Below are 19,756 nucleotides of genomic sequence, written 5' to 3' on the forward strand. Positions count from 1 at the left end.
TTGTAATTCTGTATGAAATGTATGCATCAGACATCAACAATTGTGAGCATGGTTGTAGGTTTAAACGCAGAGCTTAATCGAAAAAACTCAAGCTCCAGAGCTAGGCAACACATGTTTTATTAGAAACCACATGTAGAGTGTCTGAATACAATAAAACCTACATCACTTGCAAGATTCCCTGATGCTTTGGCAGCCAGAATAGACATGGAATCCAGGTTCATCTTAAATTCTTTGCCCTTGGATTTCTCCCATCCTTCTCTGTACTTAATCTGTAAATAAGAATGCAACAGCATGTGAGAGTGCAGCAGCAAATTGTCTCTGAATTCAAGATTAGCTTTAGAGCTAGGACATTAAAGAGTTTCATTGGGAATTCTAAACTCATACTTTGGACTAAATCTTTTGTATCTAGAATTCTGAACTTCGCAATTCATAAATCATAATCTACATAGTAATTAGGAAGCTAGATCCCAGAAAATTAAGGAAGGCCAATGTTATTCCGACAAAAGATACATGAACCAATGTCCTACACCAACGGTTTTTGGAAGAAGCCTCTTCTTAACTGTGAGGTGAGGATGAACCTAGAAACACAAAATGGGTAATTAATAACACTGTCCATCCCTGTTTGGCTTCTGCATGACCTTGTTTAATTTTTGTTAGATATTAATTTGAAATCTAATTGCATACCTATGGAGGCAGAGAAGCAAGACACAAGTTTAACATCAGGCTAACAATTGAATGGGATTCAGGCAGACGAATCTGATAAGAGAATAAGGAAGGGCGACCAGTGATTTGGGCAGGAAGACTAGGGAATAGTGAAGAGGGGCTTGTGAGTGAGTCAGGGTGCCAGGTAAATGAGGCAAAGTAACCACAAAGGGGATGATTACAAGTGGCTAATTGATTCATGTGGTCATCAGCAATTTCAGAATGTGAGATTTACTTCTGAATATGAGATGGGAAATAGCATGCAGAAATCAGTGGTTCCACACAAGTTCACATTTGTTTTTCTGCATGTCTATGTGGCTTTTCACCTATGCATTTTGCCTGCTTTGAGCATGTGAATTGTCTGGTTGAAAAATTCCTGGAGTGTATGATCCTGTGAATCTTTTAAACAATAAAAGACTAGTAGTTGGATCAGCAGCTCCAGTGGGACCAGAGCACTAGATACGACACTAAACGTGGCACATTGTCCAGTGAATCAAGCAGGGAGGCAAGGCAGGATGACTGAAGGGATGCTTTTCCTCGTTACTGTTGTTGCACCAGTTCTCCCCTTGCAGGTGGTTAATTTTGTACATGATCTTCCTGTATCAAACCATCCTCTGCAGAAGGAGAACACTTCTAAAACAAAACTACAAATCCCAGGATTGAAAGAAATCGTTTTCAAAATAACCTAGAAATCTGCAGCTGCTTCCAAGCTGAAGTTGACATTATTCCGGTTAATAATGCATCCCAGTTCTTGTCTATGGAGTAGCAAACACTGCTACAGTGAAAATAGCTTTTAGGGCCTTTTTACCATAAGGTAACGTTTATCGTTATACTTTTTCTATGTCCTACTTTTAAATTCCATGGACCCTGCCTTATAGCCTGTAATACCTGCTTAGGGGTGACCTATTAACATTTAACGTGAAGGTATAGGCCTGTCAATCGTCTTAATCTGCACAGCCAAAGTACAAAGGTTAGGCCTGCAGTCATATTTACACTGTCACTGTAGTGGATGACACAAGAGGTGCTGCAGTCAACTTGTGACATTTAACATACATGCCTTGGCTACACTTTCGCACCATATGCTACAGACTTATAGGTAGGTTAAATATGCCACTCAGCAGTATGCCAATTTCATCATGTTGAAAGGGTGAGCACAGGCACTTTACTACTGGTTAGTAGGGGTAAAGTTCTATAGCCAGCAAAAACTATTAAGGCAAAAGTCTTGGGATACACCATGCAAAAGATGGTAATTTCCAACATTTTCTCATCTGTTTCCATTTCAAGCCCTGCCTCAAAAGATATTTCAGCAAATTAAATATTATTATCTATTTTTTATTTTTTGCAAAACATAATCTAATGGCAAAAATACTATAACAAAATAATCCCAGACCATGGTCATCTGTAATCAACGTGGTGAAGTAGTTGAAGGCCGGATTTAGAATTTGATGAATGGGATACTCTTCCTACAAGCCTACGACAGACCCAGTACCTGCTGGCCTTCAAAGAATTCCTCAAGACCTGGCTCTTCGATCAGTAGCAGCCCCTCCCCCGCCCCCAGTGCCTTGAGACCCTCACGGGTATGTAGCGCGCTTTACAAATGAAATGATTGATTGATTGATACTCCATCACAAATATGACGGATACTCCATCTGCCGTATTACAGGTGCCATCAGATACAATGCACTTTTAATTCAGTGAATGGAATATCCATTGTGTTTGTGACCACATATCCCATCCACCAGACTCTAAATCAGGCCCTAATAGAGGAAATGTGAATTGGAGGCCAGGATACAGTTGCCTAGGAACTAGTGAATCTGAGCTCTAACCCTGGCTAACTCACTTGACCAAACGGTGGGATACTGGACACATCAATTTATCTTCCTTTGTGTTAGAACCCACATCTGCTAAAACCATGAGGCTTAGAAATATTTTACAATCTTGAAGTAGTGCTTTACAACAATTGGACTTTTCGTGTATCGCAGTCCAATAAATAGAATTGTAGGGTGATGTGTGACATTATGAAGTTCATTCTGCTGCTCCACAGAATAAAATGGTAACATCAAAATAAATTAAATAACTCGATTTGTGAAATTTTCAGCAATGATGGGAGTGAACCTTTCTTTCTATTCCAATTCAAATCTTTATCCTTGAACTGTGCTCTAATTGTTTATATATCTTAAAACGGAAGACACAAATTTCAAACTTTGCAGAAAAGCTGTTACAGTTTCTCTGCATTTGCATATATCGTTGGCAGTAGCAGCCGGTGGTGGGAGTGCTGCAGGGCGGTGGGGCGGGGGGAGGGTGGAGCAGGGTGGGGGTAGTAAACTACAGCATACGGACGAACAGAGGTAAGTAAACGAATAAATAAATAAAACAAATTTCATTGCGCGCACTGCATTGCCAAATGCGAGGCAGCGCGCGCAACGAAATTCGTTTTATTTATTTATTCATTTACTTACCTCCATTGGGCCGTATTCCATAGTTCACTACCCCCACCATGCTCCACCGCCGCACCACTGCCCCGCAGCACTCTCACCATCGGCCGCTACTAATCGTTGGGACAACATTTAGGCTGAAACAATTGAGTGAATTCTTTCTTATGACACAATGAAAGTATCTTCTGTATTTTCTCTATATCTACAAGTGGAAAGATACTACCAAAAGATGCGGAACATAAGCAAAGTTCCCTGTTAGGATGGGGCAATCCTCTCTTTCCCTCTTCCCACTCTTTCCACTAGAGAATATTTTATATATGTTCCTTGGCATATCGTGGAAATGGGACCACCGTTTTACACAAATGTCTGTGCCTCTTGAAAAAGAAGACAAATGGAGATGTTAAGTTTTAAAATCTGGTTAAAGTTCAATGTCTCAATCTTTTGGTTAACTTACCTTCTTCAAATAAGAATGAAAATAATTGACATTTATCTGATTTTCTGATTTGATCTAATTTTTGTTCACTGATTCGTTTTTAAATTAATTCAAGGAATGGGTATTTTTTATTTTATTTTCCAATGTTTTCTGATTTTCACCTGGAGGACTTAGCCTAGGTATAGATGGAGCCTGAAGTTTCTATGAAATAAATCAAGGGATGGGAAAGACAAGAATGTTCAATATTCTCTTCTTTCGTAGAGGGAATGATGTTGGAGACCACTTTCGCTGCCTGTTCTCAGTGTCTCAAATCGTAAACTTATTAACCATCTTGGGTTTAAGAATTAATACTGTACAGGTCTCCCCATTGTTATACTTGTGCCCTCCTATGAAACAACAGAGGTATTCATCATAATTTTTTCTGTCACCCACATATAGGTACAACATGTAAATGGTTCTTTTTTCACTCTCAAGAACTAAAGAAAATGAAATAAAACTCCAGAAAAATCAATACAATATGATGACTACCTAGAGGTAGTAAAATAAATGAACAAATGTATGTTGAAACAGAGAGACAAAATATTTTCTCTGGAGATATTTGAGAAAATTGCATGGAGAAAAAATGAGAATATGCAAGAGCCCTTAGCAAAAATCACATTTTAAAAATAAATGGAAATATAAACAAGGCCAAGTGAAGTGACAACAGCAATGTTCATAGAATGAATATAGACAGCAACAAAAAGGAAGTAAGGCGGGTGCATTGGAGCTGGAATTATATACCATTTGCTACTGAAAGCATAGATCCTAATGAAGTGAAAAGGTTACCCAGCAGAGAAAGGTTACCTAATATGCCTCCTAATTAACTATAGTGTTTTACTATCATGTGCTGCTGGGTAATTATATTCCTTTAGGCATGAGAACCTAATGAGGGTCCTATGTTGTAGAATTTAGTTCCCACTGAAGACTTCCTTGCCCAACAAACAAAAAAACTAATTGTAAGGAGCATATGAATATACCAATGAAAGGAACAGGTGATAAATCTGTGACCGTTCTTTCCAAATATCATTGTCTAATGAGGAAAGCGAATCCCTCTGTTTCAGAGTACTCTATCTGATCCACAGATAAGCTGCAATGCTACTGTGTAAGGGCCTGATATAAAGTGTAGCGCAAAGTGTACTCGGTCGCAATGGTGATGGAGAACCCTTTCCCCTGTCAGCCCACCTCATCTAGAGTCGGGCAGACCTTCTCAATGTCAGCGGCGGAGACTCTCTCTCTGTCATAGACCTCTGATGGCCTGATGCAGTATGCCCATTGGAGCATAGGCTTTTGCCCGCCTGCCTTGTTTAGAGAGGGCGAAGAAATGGCAAGTTTTTACTTTCGATTACCCCCAAACAAAACATTGTGGTAAGTGAAAGTAAAAACATTTATAGGTTTTTTTATTTTCAAAAATCCTGCTTTGGAATATACACTTTGTCAATAAAAAAGAAGAAATTGAAAGTGCACCATAGGGCTCCCTCATGTTTATGGCATGTCAACTGCTCTATGTTGATGAAGCCATAAGGACAGTTTCAATGCATTGACAGGAAGTGCTGTGTCCTCGGTACTTACTAATGTGAGAGAAGTCCTCTAGGGCAGCAGACATCTCTACATTTGGTGTTGTTACACTGTCAGGGAGACAGAGTAAAATACTCTGTCGCCCTGATGAGTAACTGCACCCTAAGTCAGGCCCTTTGTCATAAGACTGAGATGGATTGTTTTAGTCTTACTTTTATATAATGTGTATGCATGTATATATATATAAAGCTGCCCTCATGGTTTTCCCCTACCGTGGTCTCATCTCTTTCTTTTGAAGGAGCTCACTTGGATATTCTTGCGTGGTGACCAGAAACGCGCTGTGAGGCCCCCGTATCTTCAAGTTGGTCTGGCTCTGCTGGTGTCTGCTGCGGCGGAATTTTCTTTTGCTCCAAGGGATTGGAATAGCCAGAACCCACCCATCTGTTCCGGAGGAGAGAAAGTGGTGCAGGGGTCTTTGACTTCACTTTGGGCATTATTGGACTGCCGATTTTAGCCCCCACTGACAAGATTCCTGAACATTGGGTTGATGCGGCTGGGGACCCAAGGGGGCGCTGGAAATCGGACATTGGCATCAAGCAGGTTTGGTGCTTCATTTTCATCGCGCTTACTTCACATCCCGCATTATTTGGAACTTTCCTTTCCCCACGCTACACCTACCTGATTGTCGAAATGGATGTTGGGAGTTGCAGTTCACATAGACCACGTGACCTGCAACAGGTGAGCTCCAGTACTGACTGCTGTTGGGGGCGGAGACTACCAAGTATTTTTAAGTCGATGACCTGCACACATCACCAACACTGCTGGCGCTGAGGAAGGCAAATGGTGCCGAAATGCATTCGCCGTTGTTCAGTGACGAAATAAAGCTGCCCTCATGGTTTTCCCCTACCGTGGTCTCCTCTCTTTCTTTTGAAGGAGCTCACTTGGATATTCTTGCGTGGTGACCAGAAACGCGCTGTGAGGCCCCCGTATCTTCAAGTTGGTCTGGCTCTGCTGGTGTCTGCTGCGGCAGAATTTTCTTTTGCTCCAAGGGATTGGAATAGCCAGAACCCACCCATCTGTTCCGGAGGAGAGAAAGTGGTGCAGGGGTCTTTGACTTCACTTTGGGCATTATTGGACTGCCGATTTTAGCCCCCACTGACAAGATTCCTGAACATTGGGTTGAAGCGGCTGGGGACCCAAGGGGGCGCTGGAAATCGGACATTGGCATCAAGCAGGTTTGGTGCTTCATTTTCATCGCGCTTACTTCACATCCCGTATTATTTGGAACTTTCCTTTCCCCACGCTACACCTACCTGATTGTCGAAATGGATGTTGGGAGTTGCAGTTCACATAGACCACGTGACCTGCAACAGGTGAGCTCCAGTACTGACTGCTGTTGGGGGCGGAGACTACCAAGTATTTTTAAGTCGATGACCTGCACACATCACGAACACTGCTGGCGCTGAGGAAGGCAAATGGTGCCGAAATGCATTCGCCGTTGTTCAGTGACGAAATAAAGCTGCCCTCATGGTTTTACCCTACCGTGGTCTCATCTCTTTCTTTTGAAGGAGCTCACTTGGATATATATATATATATATATATATATATATATATATATATATATATATATATATATATATTCACTGAAAAAACCATAGGTTATAGACCATATATAGTTAGGAATTAGCATTTACAAAACCTTATTTTACTCACACAAAACCATTGAAATTCGCATATATAGTTAGTTGCACTAACTATATATCGCACACCCGCAATCCACTGCTGATCATGTCACATATTACATCATTCATGACATGGTCAGTGACATCACTGATGACATCACTGATGACATCTCAAATGACATCACTGATGACATCACTGATGACATCTCAAATGACATCACTGATGACATCACTGATGACATCTCAAATGACATCACTGATGACATCACTGATGACATCACTGATGACATCTCAAATGACATCACTGGTGACATCACTGGTGACATCACTGATGACATCTCAAATGACATCACTGATGACATCTCATTTGACATTAACGATCACATCACTGATGACATCATTCATGTGATAATACGATGAACGTCTTCAGACTCTAATATAACCTTAGATACACTCAGTGTAAATAGACACTCACAGACTGTCACTCATCCATGGAGTTACTCACACACCTAGTCAGTCATGCAAAGAATCAATCACACCTCCATTTCCTCAACTATACAGTTATACACACCTTACTTATTCAAACATATACTAACACATATTTACTCTCTTATACAATCCCTGATACAAGTTCACAATGATCCATACAGCCACTCACACATTCACTGGCTCTTATGCACAGTTATTTATATATGTCAACTCTCACATGTACTGTGTTTTACATATGTACTTACTTTGACATGTAGCACTGAGATATCCATTCACTCACCAATACACTCATGCACACAGTCAACCGCCCATACAGCTGTTTCCACATGCACTTTTGAACCCATACATCTAGTGAATCAACTGCTCACACATCTATGCACAGAGTCATACACCTCCCAGCCACCCACACACACACTCAGTCTCCCATACAAATACTTGGGCAACCAATCAATAACCCATATAGTTACTCATATAGCTACTGATCAACACATGCAGCAGTTTACAGAACAACAGACATAATGATGCACAAATTAAGACAGTTTAGTCACTAACCCATGCACTCAGTGAGACACATTTAATCACTCACTCATACAGTCAGTCATGCACCTACTAAATCCTTCATCCAGACACTTATACATCCACTCATTCTTCAATATGTAAGACATATTTTAACTTTACAGAAACATACAGTCACTGGATGTTGTCATCAGTGATGTCATCAGTGATGTCATTTGAGATGTCATCAGTGATGTCATCAGTGATGTCACTGACCATGTCATGAATGATGTAATATGTGACATGATCAGCAGTGGATTGCGGGTGCGCGATATATAGTTAGTGCAACTAACTATATATGCGAATTTCAATGGTTTTGTGTGAGTAAAATAAGGTTTTGTAAATGTTAATTCCTAACTATATATGGTCTATAACCTATGGTTTTTTCAGTGAATTTTCAAGGTTTTGTAAATGCTAATTCCTAACTATATATGGTCTATAACCTATGGTTTTTTCAGTGAATTTCAATGGTTTTTTAATAGCAAATATCAAAAGCTGTAAAATGTATTCTTCTTTTAAAGGAAAAATATATTTTATATGTATTTAATATAATTTTTTTATGTATATACATTTTTTGAGGGAATGAATTTATCAACTATCATGCTGAAGAAGAGTGTGGGGAAAAAAAACAAAGAGGAGGACTAAGAGGAAAGAACAATCAGTTCAAAAATACAATTGCTTTAAAGCATGAAGTGCTTTTCCACACATTTACATTTAAATAACCCTTATTAGAACATACAAAATATCTACAGAGGAGACGGTGTACATTGAATTTTAGACTCTTCATTGGTACCTACATGTAGGTACTTACATCACCCACACAACACAACAGCTCTATTCAGAGCTACCCTACCTCAAAGCACTCTAAAATATTATTTTAATATTTCCCTTGGTTTTCCCCTTGTTACGCTTTCCGGAACGCTACCCGGTGCGCGGACCGGGCGCTAACCGTGCATATATCTTGAGACCTAGCAAAGGCACATCGGACAAACAGTCTCTACAATTTTGCCAAGTTTCATAGAAATCCATTCAGCCGTTCGAGCTAAAAGTGAGTCCAACCGCCCTATGTAAAACTCAATGTTAAAAACACGTTTTGGGACCCCCCTTTTTTCTCGCCCCCCGCTTGACGAAACCCCCCCAAACTTTCAGGGGACGCTCAGAAACAAAATGTGCCATTTTCCTGAAAATTTCAGCCAATTCCGTCTATCAACGCCAAAGTTATTCAACATAGAATTTTCAGAAATCCCTATTAAAAAAAATCCTAACTATATATACCTACTGGCGACCGCCAGTAGGTAATATATATATATATATATATATATATATATATATAACATTTCTATGGCAAAATGAAACCCCTCATTTTGTTCCTTTTCAAATTCAATGTATTAAGTGTTACCACTTTATTCCAATCAAGATGACTTCAGGTGTGCCATACTTTTGTCATAAGTAAGACTGTTAGCGTTCTAGTTGTTCTTTAGAACACTCTGGGACATTCTGTCATTGGGCTATAGTTGGGCTACATCTGGCTGATATTTGGGCTACATTTGGGCTCTTTTGTCTCTGGTGGCCATCTTGGGAGACTGCATATCAGAATTCTTTTAATGAAATATAAGAGGATTTGAGAAGTCACTCAAAATGTGCCCTAATTTTTCTTTCTTCAGCACTAATCATAATTTCTATGGCAAAATGACCCCCCTCGTTTTGTTCCTTTGCAAATTAAATGTTTTAAGTGTTAACACTTTATTCCAATCAAGATGACTTCAGGTGTGCCATACTTTTGTCATAAGTAAGACTGTTAGCGCTCTAGTTGTTCTTTAGAACACTCTGGGACATTCTGTCAATGGGCTATAGCTGGGCTACATCTGGCTGATATTTGGGCTACATTTGTTTTTTTTTGTCTCTGGTGGCCATCTTTGGGCTACATTGGGCTACATTGGGATACATTGGGCTACATTGGGCTACATTTGGGCTCTAACATATATTTAGCCCAATGTAGCCCAATATATATGTTTCAAAGTTAATTTTCGTAAAAACCACTGGAGCATATATCTTGAGACATAGCAAAGGCACATCGGGCTACCAGTCCCTACAATTTTGCCAAGTTTTGTGGAAATCCATTCAGCCGTTCGAGCTAAAAGTGAGTCCAACCGCCCTATGGAAAACTCAATGTTAAAAACACGTTTTGGGACCCCCCTTTTTTCTCGGCCCCCGCTTGACAAAACCCCCCCAAACTTTCAGGGGACGCTCAGAAACAAAATGTGCCATTTTCCTGAAAATTTCAACCAATTCCGTCCATCAACGCCAAAGTTATTCAACATAGAATTTTCAGAAATCCCTATTAAAAAAAATCCTAACTATATATACCTACTGGCGACTGCCAGTAGGTAATATATATATATATATATAATCATTTTTGTTGTGGCTTATCATTTTAAATGACAAATAATCACGACTTGCATTGGGCGCCTTGTGTTCATTTGTGGAAGCACATAATTTATGGGTATTGTAGTTCTCCATGGCAACAGTATGCTTACCCCACTGAATAGCTCAGCATTAGCCTTGGCCTTGACAAGGTGAGGCACATCCTGCGGAAGAGTGTAGTTGGCCTTGGTCTTTTCATACTGAGCTCGATAATTCAGCTGCCAGACAGCAATACAAAATGAGAGTGTAATAACATACAGTCTTACGAATGTTTTTGATAGAGATTGTCATTAATCACACGCTGGGAACAGTAAAAGCATGCTAATTGAATTACAGAGCATCCTCTTCTATGATGCTCTCAGTGCACACGGAGCATTCTTCACCGACTTTACCACCGTTCTAGCCGCTGAGCACATAGCTGATAGCAACTTCAACCTTTGGACGAAAGGAGACTCAGAATTCAGAGACCACATTCTTATTCAACCCCTTTGCCACTTGCTCCTGCACACATCCAAGTTCACTAGCCAACTCCGAGATGAAGCAGACAACTTAGCTGATTCCATTTCTATGCCATGGAAGGATTGCTTCCTCTGCCTCTTCAACTTCTACTGACCCCTCGTCGTTGAAAGTGGTTAACCAGATTAACCACTACCCAGCCCAGTATAGGCTCAAACCTCAATCTGTTTCATAGATCCTTTAAACATTACAAAATACCACATTGCCTCTTCTGTCTAAGGTGACCTACTATGCATTAGGATTTATGAATATCCCACCACAGCATGAAGGAACATCAAATTGGCTCACTCTCCAGCCAAATGCGATCCAGGCAACCTCTCAAAACGTAGGTTACTCTGCAAATACCGGACACAGCCTGACACCAATCCAAACAGTCTTGTGAAGGCCAGATCTCTTATTAAAATAATGTATTTATTACAAAGGAAGACTTCCCTTTGACAATATCCACCTCAGAGAACTCCCCCATATGTTTCAAAGATATGTGAAACCTCTAGTGGTTAATTTGTAAACAAAATAAGTGCCTGGGATCTCATCAGGAGGCCGCTTGTACCAATTCTCCTGTTAGCGCCGCCTAAATCAGAATAAACTACTAGCCATGAAAGTGGGGAGAGGATGTGGCATAATGGCCAGAGCTTCTAACTTCGGAGCTGGAGAACCAGGTTCAAGTCTTAGCGCTGGCTCAACATCCTGTGATTTTGCACAAATCACTTAACCTCCCCATGCCTACAATAAATGAAACCATCCTTAACTGGTGCTCATGAAAAGCACTGGTATTTATGTCTAACTGCTGGTGCAGAAACTACTGTATCAAATTAAGCACTGGGAGCCTCCTTACATAGTACGACGTTTTGTCACTTGACAAGCCTTCAGGAATAGTCTGAATGTGATTTTCATGGCAGAAGGCCGCAAAACACCAATAACAAATTCAACAACTACCACAATTTAGATTTACTCTTCTTGTACATGCATTGACTAATATCTTTTTCTTCACTCTTCAATCTTTACAGGATCTCATAATTTTCTGAAATAACACTGCTGTCATAGCACCATTCAAGCAGTCCCCAACCTGACTGCCCAAACAGGCAATCTGTGCCAGAGACGTTTTAAGGCATGGGCAAAGTGGGCTTTTGTCCAGGGCCCCAGTCTTTCAGAAGCCCCCCTGATACAACCAGCTCTGGTCTGCAGAGTATTGTACCGATAACCTTAAATATTAATTAAACAGCTTGTTTTAAATACGGTTTTCCTTTAATTTATTTTTAATGTGGGTGATGTGTGAAAGTATATTACAGGCGTTTTGAAAACAAATGTTGTGTTTTTGTTTTATGCAACATCCATAAAGAGTTTCTTTTAGATTGAAACAGGACCTCACATATGAGAAATGGAGGGTGTCACATAGATTATTTGTAGTAATATTAGTGAGCTGCCACTGTGTTATAATATTGAAAACACACTATCCCTGAATATTAGATATAAACATTTAGAATTTGGACCTGTGTGCCGTCAGTGACCTGGCCAAAGAGGGCATGACCGAGCTCAAATGTGATCATAAATTCAAAGCTGTTCAGAAGAGGGGCCCCCAAGATAAGTTTGGCCTAGGGCCCCCCAAATCCTTAAGACGTCCCTGATCGGTGCGTGAAAAATATTACACTGTCTGGCCTCTCACGAACTGTCAAGATCCTAGAACGAATTTGGTTTTGGAAATACAGCTTCTATAAGTTCATCTTGTCCTAGAATCCTGCTAATCAGATTGTGTACCATATGTAGCACTGCACCTGATCAATTGTGATGTTATTCTAGCCCAGGCCAACTCAAAATTCATACTTTAATATTTCCTACTACCTGCTGCTTTTGACTCAGTTTCATTCGAAATGCTCATAAAATGGCTGTCATGGGCTACCACTGGCTTCAAACCAGAACTTTCTACACAGTTGACACCTAGATCTACTTGGGAGGCCAAAAGTCACTTCGCTCATATCTCAAAATGTCTGAATAGGAAGAACTAGACTTAAATTTAACAGAGCAAACCCAGAGTTGATCTTTCTATCAGCATTACAAATTCCACCTTCTTGTTCACCCCACAATCTTTAGCCATAAATCATCACCTCTCGTGCCTCCACTAAGAAATTAGTAATGCACCTACCAGAAAGCATGGTCAATAAAATAAGCAAAGTGGTAATTATATACTTATTTAATTTAAGCAAATGAGAAATACTCTCACCTATATTGGCCTACAGGTGCATGCAGTGATCACAGTGGTAAACTCCAAACTTGATTGTGCAGATACACCACTACCAGTTGTGTGCCGCTATGGCTGTACAAGTTAAACATACTATCAAACTTAATCATAATCTGTAGCAATCCTAATAATTGGCTTTAGGAAAAGAGAGAAAATGGCCCATCTTTGAAAATGGTGATGGCTACTGGTAAGGACCAAGAACACATTCATAAACCTCTGGCTTACATACAGGATAATAGCAGGCAAAGCACCGTCCCATGTGAAGTAAAATAATCCACTACTTCCTACACTAGTTCCCTCCCCCACCCCCATCCTGCCAGTTTCATCCTCCTTGAAACACTTTTATACAAGCAAGTGGACACAGAATATTGATACTGCATAACCTTTAAATCATATTCCTGCCAACTTTCATTTCTTCCAGAAAAGCACAGAAAACATCATTTTCACCAGCCTCGTCGCTCAGTATTCACGATAGGCGATCTGTGGCACTGCCTTGATTTAATGAGCAAGCTTGTGTGGTCAGCAGTCCCAGTGCAGTCAGAGGATGTGATGCCCCTCTATGGGCACAATCCCCAAGGGGGCTCCTTGGAAGCAGCAGGCATGATAAAACAAGCAAACACACGATATGCATGATGTACCAAACATGTGCGATCTTACACAGGCAAGCACGGTGTAACCACTAGGTATGATGCAATGCATATGTACAGAGCATGCTGGATGCAACAAGCAACTAAGATATAAAGCAGTCAATATGCCGTGAGTCAATGAAGTGCTAATTTACACCTTATGCTGTTACAGTACGTGGATGTATGTTATAATATGTGATAGTATGTTCTGGTATATGTTCTGTTAAATAATACATCTGCAGTGTTCAGTTACCCATAGTATCATAGAAAAAACCAACATGACTAGATAGTTAGCAACTTACAAAGTTGTAAGGTGTGATTGGAACATGACGAGAGGTGCCATGAAAGCCAAGAGGAATAGACAGCCACAGGGTTCAGACCAGGAGTGGAAAAAAGTCCAGGCACCCTCTCCTGTTCTTACGTGCTGGTAGAATTTTCAGGGGAAATTATTTGAAGCACTAGATGGAGAGTAGACTAATGTTAAGGCAGAGATGACCTCTGGAGATCCACAGCAGAGGCTCTGGTTGACAGCACAGAGTATCTTTAAGTGCGCTGCAGCTTTAACAAGCAGCTGATGAACGTGTTCTAAGATGGCTGAAGCCATATTAAAATGGGAAGCCGCAGGGATTAGTCTAGTCGCATGTTCTGAAAACTCTGCAGTTGGTGGAAAAGGATTATTTTAAAAGCTGAGATAAGGTACGCTAACCTTCAGGAGTAAGACAGGAAACATCTGTAGAAAGCGTCCATCACTGATGTTTCAAGAAGAGACTGAGCTAACTTGCTACCTGTGGGACATTTTGGTTTCAGAGCCTGGGAACAGCTGTCTAGCTCTGGAGGCCATGAAGAGTATTTTCATAGTCCTGCTCTCCCACCGGCAGCCAGCACCATGGTCTGTTCAGCACTGAACTTAAACCAACGGCTTCGCATCCACTCCCCGATGTCTAACGTACATCGCCGTTTAATGTGCCTAAACATTGGGGCTATCGCCGTATTAACGGCACGTTATCGCAGCCAAAGTCGTGATAAATTTACCCCACCATTCACATGCAAGTGCTAACAATCCACAGCACCACTTTTCCCGCGATAGCAGCCGCAAAAAAATCACCACAGAGGACCCCCTCATCTACCGCTAATGAGATGCAGAGTAGTCGTTCCCGGGCAAAAAGCTGTGACAACACCACACCTCAACATTCACAACGACCAGACACATCGGTGAAAAGAACACAATACACGCAATAAGGCGCGTTAGCAGCAGGAATTTTACACCTGGTCTGACCTGGTGTAAAGTCAGACGGCATCCTGCACCACAATAGGGAGCCCTGCCCAGGGCGTCATCGGAAGGGCAACAGATGCCATGGTGCCACTCACCATGTAGCACGGACACCCAAGAGGGCCACAACACCCCCCCCCCCCACACCCCCTCCTCCCCTGGACCACCACAGAGGCAAAGACAGCGGCCCCCCACGAAATGTACCTGCCTCACAGGGCCAACATCTGACAATGTCACTGTCCACTACAGGCTGAAAGGAACAACCATCCTACGCATCCTGCCCATCATCGCCCAACAGGCCAACGGCACCAACACAGCGGACAACTAACATCCCACCCCACAAATGGCTGCTGATTGTGCACCACCTGGTGGCCCCTGGAACACCCCAAACAACACCCACCAGAGGCAGCGGAGTCTCACAGCCAGCCACATCCAAGACCCCCACACCTGCCCTGGACATCACCATCATCCTGGCACCCCAGTCCCCGTACGGCCAACAGAATGCGCAGGAACCGCTGGAGACCAAGTAAGGACAATGGGCCATAGCCGGATGCACACACGTGCTCACCTGTCCCACCTGTTCTCCCTGGTGACACAGCACACAATCAGCGCAACAGGAAGCACACGTCACACATCAATGTGCAGGCAACATCCTAACACCGTGGGACCGTCACCAATGTCGCCTCCAAATACACAGCCAGTGTGCATGAACCCTTTACCCTCCGACAGTCCAACAGCAACCAGCCATCACAGGATGGCACCAAGGGAAATGCACAGCCCTTTGGTGATTTCCCAATTAACACCCCACTCACCTCAAATCCACAACCATGCAATCCACAACTCTGGCAATGCACACGTCACAAGTCCACAACCACGATGCACAACAACATGCCCATCCACCAGACACGATAGAACAACTCACAATAGTAACCTGGGAAAGCCGTGAACATGACCACTCTACAGCATGGCACCTCAGCCACACAATAGACAAATGTTGGGAGAGGAGGCAACCAGGCATATGTGAAGGATGCAGTAGAACCATGACTGGGAAATTACACAATGCCAAGAGTGGCGGCAAAGTGGGGGCGTGGCTAACAGCATGGCCGGGTAGGACGGGTAGCCGGAGCTCCCGCCGTGCTGCCACAGAATCCGGCTATTTGATACTGACCCAGGGCACCAAATATCTCAATCAGGGGCAGGAACCCTCCCGTAATCAGCGGAATCGATCGACTGGCGCAACTGACTCGAAATCCCTCCGATATCCCGACTTCTGCGGGTGGATCGCAGAGCACTCGCCTGGAGCCAAGATGGCGCCCGCGACAACGGAGCCCTGATCGACCGGAGCGGTACCGCCGGTGAGGTCCAGGCGACAGGGAGTACTTGCAGGCAGCGGCCCACGCCCGTGGCGGGGGCGAGGGGCCGACCTAGGGGGCCCTGTGGAAGCGCCCACGACGAGGCGGGACTGGTCGCACTTTACCAACATGGCGGCCGCCGTGCCTGAGCCCTGATCCACGGGCGAGAAGACGCAGGAGTGCTCTGGAGGCAGCTGAGAGGCAGCGGGACACCCGAGACCCAGGTGAAGGGGGAGAAGCTGAGAGACTGTGACCCGGCGAGAGTATTCCTGACACCTCGAGGCGGACGCCTTTACCAAAATGGCGGTTCAAGCCCTGAGCATCTACATGCGCCTGCCCCATAACACCGGTGGCGAGGAGGAGTAGTCGGCTTGCGACACGCAGGTACACCGGGGGAATTAGTCGGTGGCTTTGGACACGCCCCCCCCCCCCCTCTGCAGAAGATCCTTCGACAAGCCGGCGCTTGCCCCGAGACGTCAGCTTGGAGTGGAAGCAGTTAACGCTCTATCCGGTACCTGCACTGTCGCCTGGGCGAGATCGGAGGGTACAGGGAGGCTGACCAGGACATCTACTCAGTCAGGCTGCCCTTGTGAGACGTGGTACCTGGCTCGGAAAGGTGGCAGCAGTGATTAGTTGAGCCAGATAGGGCCCAGGGCCCAGGACCTCGTGCCCTCGGCAAACTACACGGGAAGAGAGGGGAGCCACTGCGTGAGACCCCCCGGGGCATTGTGTGTGTACTTGACGAAGGAGGGGGGAAGTCCCGGCGACATGCACGGCCATGGGCAGGAGAGACACGCTCCCAAAAACCCAGAAGCTGGGGCCTATGGACAACTTCGAGGCGCCGAGACACCAGATGGAGTCCCTTCCGGCGACGCCTGGGACGAGGTCCGACACGGCTATGTTGCTGGAGGCCATCCAGGCCTCCAGGCCGGATATCCAGGAGTCACGGGCTGCGCTGGAGGTCAAAATAGGGGAAGTGGGCTCGGAAGTGACATTGCTTCGACAAGATTTCCGCAAGTTGTCCGACAGAGTGACGGCGACCGAAGCGAGGATTGGCGACGCCGAGGATTCGGTCTCCTCCCTGAAAAAAGATATGGCGGAACTGCAAGCCTCCCACCGTCAGCTGCTGTGGAAGGTGGACGACGCCGAAAACAGGGCGAGGCGCAACAACCTCCGCTTTGTGGGATTTAGAGAAGGAATCGAGGGGACGAGTATGACATCGTTCCTCCGCAAGTGGCTGTCAGAGACTTTCCCTGCTGCGCAGTTCTCCCCATGCTTTATTATCGAACGAGCACACAGGGCCCTCCTAGCAAAACCACCTGAAGGGGCGAGACCGAGGCCGGTCATTGCCCGATTCCTGAACTTTGCTGACAGGGACTTGATACTGCGTGAGGCAAGAAAAATGGGCGAGATCCGGCTGGAAAACACGGCGATAATGATTTTCCCGGACTATAGTCAAGAGGTCCAGAAGCAACGTCGCTCATTCGATGCAGTAAAGGCGAAGTTGAGGACTCTGAATATTTCGTACATGCTCCTCTTCCCTGCGAAACTTAAGGTACTTTATAAGGACAAGTCAATATTCTTCACTCATCCGGATGATGCTTGGCAGTGGCTAGAGGAACGTCCCATCCTCAACAGCAGAGAGACCGCTGGAAGAGATGACCCCATGCCGGGCTCCAGATTCAGCTTCCTCCGGAATGATGTCCGTTCAGAAGGAGACGAGGAGGAAACCCTGGGAAATCGTACATCTGGTGAGGAGGACGAGGGGGGGGGGCGGGCTCGGCTCACCCTCTGGTGGAGGCGATTCACCGTCTAGAACATGAATCTTCGGGGCAGATGAGTGCCTCCGTGATGGACACGCAAGACTCGTACTCGTGACTGGTGCACCTGGCAGTGATGAAGGCAGCACACCTTAGGGACGCACGCAAGTTGGCGCCCCCTTTCTGTTCTTGTTTTCTGAAGGGTGGGATGAGTGGGTGGGCGACAGGCCTACTCCTGCGGATAGTCTTGTCCGGTCTACGGGTGCGACTGGAAGGGGAGGGAGGCGGGGAGGGGGGAGGAGGAGGGGGTTCTCAAGTTGACTCAGGTTGTAGTTTCTGTTTAGCCCTTCGACTGGAACAGGGAAGGGACGGGGAGTGGGGTGGGAGACCGGATCTCCGAGTTGGTTCGGGTGGGAGACCGGGGGGGGGGTGGTGGGGGGGACGCAAGTTTACTGAAGTCATGCAGCGACACAAACTGAACCCACACACCACTTGCCCGCACCAGTGCCGGGCCGCACGCAGATACTACGTAACACAATGGCAAGTACCGTAGTCACCCGTCGAGAGGGAGATAGGAGACTAACCATCCTAACGTGGAATGTTAATGGTCTGGGCTCCAAAATTAAAGGAGGCCTGGTGAACGCTTACATTAAAAGGATAGACCCAGACATTGTCTTCCTGCAAGAAACACATCACAAGGGTACTCTTTGCGCCTTCATAGCTAGAGGGAGACACAGGGTTTTAGCACATGCGGGATATACCTCAGACTCTAGAGGGGTGGCAGTCATTGTTAAAAAAAACTCTCCATTCTGCATTACCCGCACTTGGCTTGATTCGCAAGGAACCTATGCCGGAGTGCAGGGCACCTGGAACAGACGCACTTACACGTTAGTCTCGGTATATGCACCACCTAAACTGCAGCTCCGTACGCTCACAATGCTTACACAGATTCTCCTAGACACCTCCGATACGATCCAAGTGGTAGGTGAAGACTTTAACGATGTCATGAACGCCGGTCGCGACAGATCTGGTGAGGTAACTAGAAGTGGACGCCAGACCACCCTAAACAGTCGGATGTCTGCCGTAGGACTGACTGACGTCTGGAGGTGGCTCCACCCGACACAACATGCATACTCATATTACTCTGGGGCGCACAAGGTGTTCTCGCGACTCGACTACATCTTTATGTCTCGTCAATACCTGAGGGCAGACGACACTGCAGACTACAAGGCCAGGGGCATATCGGATCACTCGCCGCTATATGCGAAACTAGGGCGGACCCGGGAGGGAGACCCGGGCTCGTGGCGTCTGGCGGCCTGGGATCTACAAAACGCGACTATACTTAGAGGCATCCGGGCTGACATTAAAGTATACTTGACAGAAAATGAGGGCACGGTAGACTCCAGTGTCACGCTATGGGAAGGCCTGAAGCCGGTACTCAGGGACAGGATAACTTCTAGGTTGGGTGAAGAAAGACAGAGACGCCAGGCAGAGGTGGCCGCCCTGGAACAGGACGTCCTAAAGCGGGAAAGGGACTATCAAGCCAACAAAAACGCCGAGACCCTCAGAAGGCTTCTAGATGTGCAGAAACACTATAGGGAATTGGCAACCGACGAAGCAAAGACCCAGTCCCTTGCCCCCCTTCACAGGCTGTATGATGTAGGGGACAAGTCGGGGAAGCTCCTGGCGTGGCTTAGCAGGAAGGAGCGGGCGGAGAGATGG

General features: G+C 44.8%; 1 protein-coding gene across 1 annotated transcript in view; it reads right to left on the reverse strand.

The window, feature by feature from the left end:
* Positions 1 to 19,756, reverse strand: part of NRAP (nebulin related anchoring protein) — a 417,859-nt gene that overhangs the window by 204,325 nt on the left and 193,778 nt on the right. Inside the window, exons 16-17 of the mRNA XM_078643841.1 lie at positions 10,388 to 10,492; positions 162 to 269 (exon numbers count right to left, since the gene is read on the reverse strand). Of these exons, the coding sequence (XP_078499967.1) occupies positions 162 to 269; positions 10,388 to 10,492 (213 nt within the window). The remainder of the gene's footprint in view (positions 1 to 161; positions 270 to 10,387; positions 10,493 to 19,756) is intronic.

This window comes from Lissotriton helveticus, chromosome 5_1 (assembly GCF_964261635.1).
Source record: "Lissotriton helveticus chromosome 5_1, aLisHel1.1, whole genome shotgun sequence".
Lineage (NCBI taxonomy): Eukaryota > Metazoa > Chordata > Amphibia > Caudata > Salamandridae > Lissotriton > Lissotriton helveticus.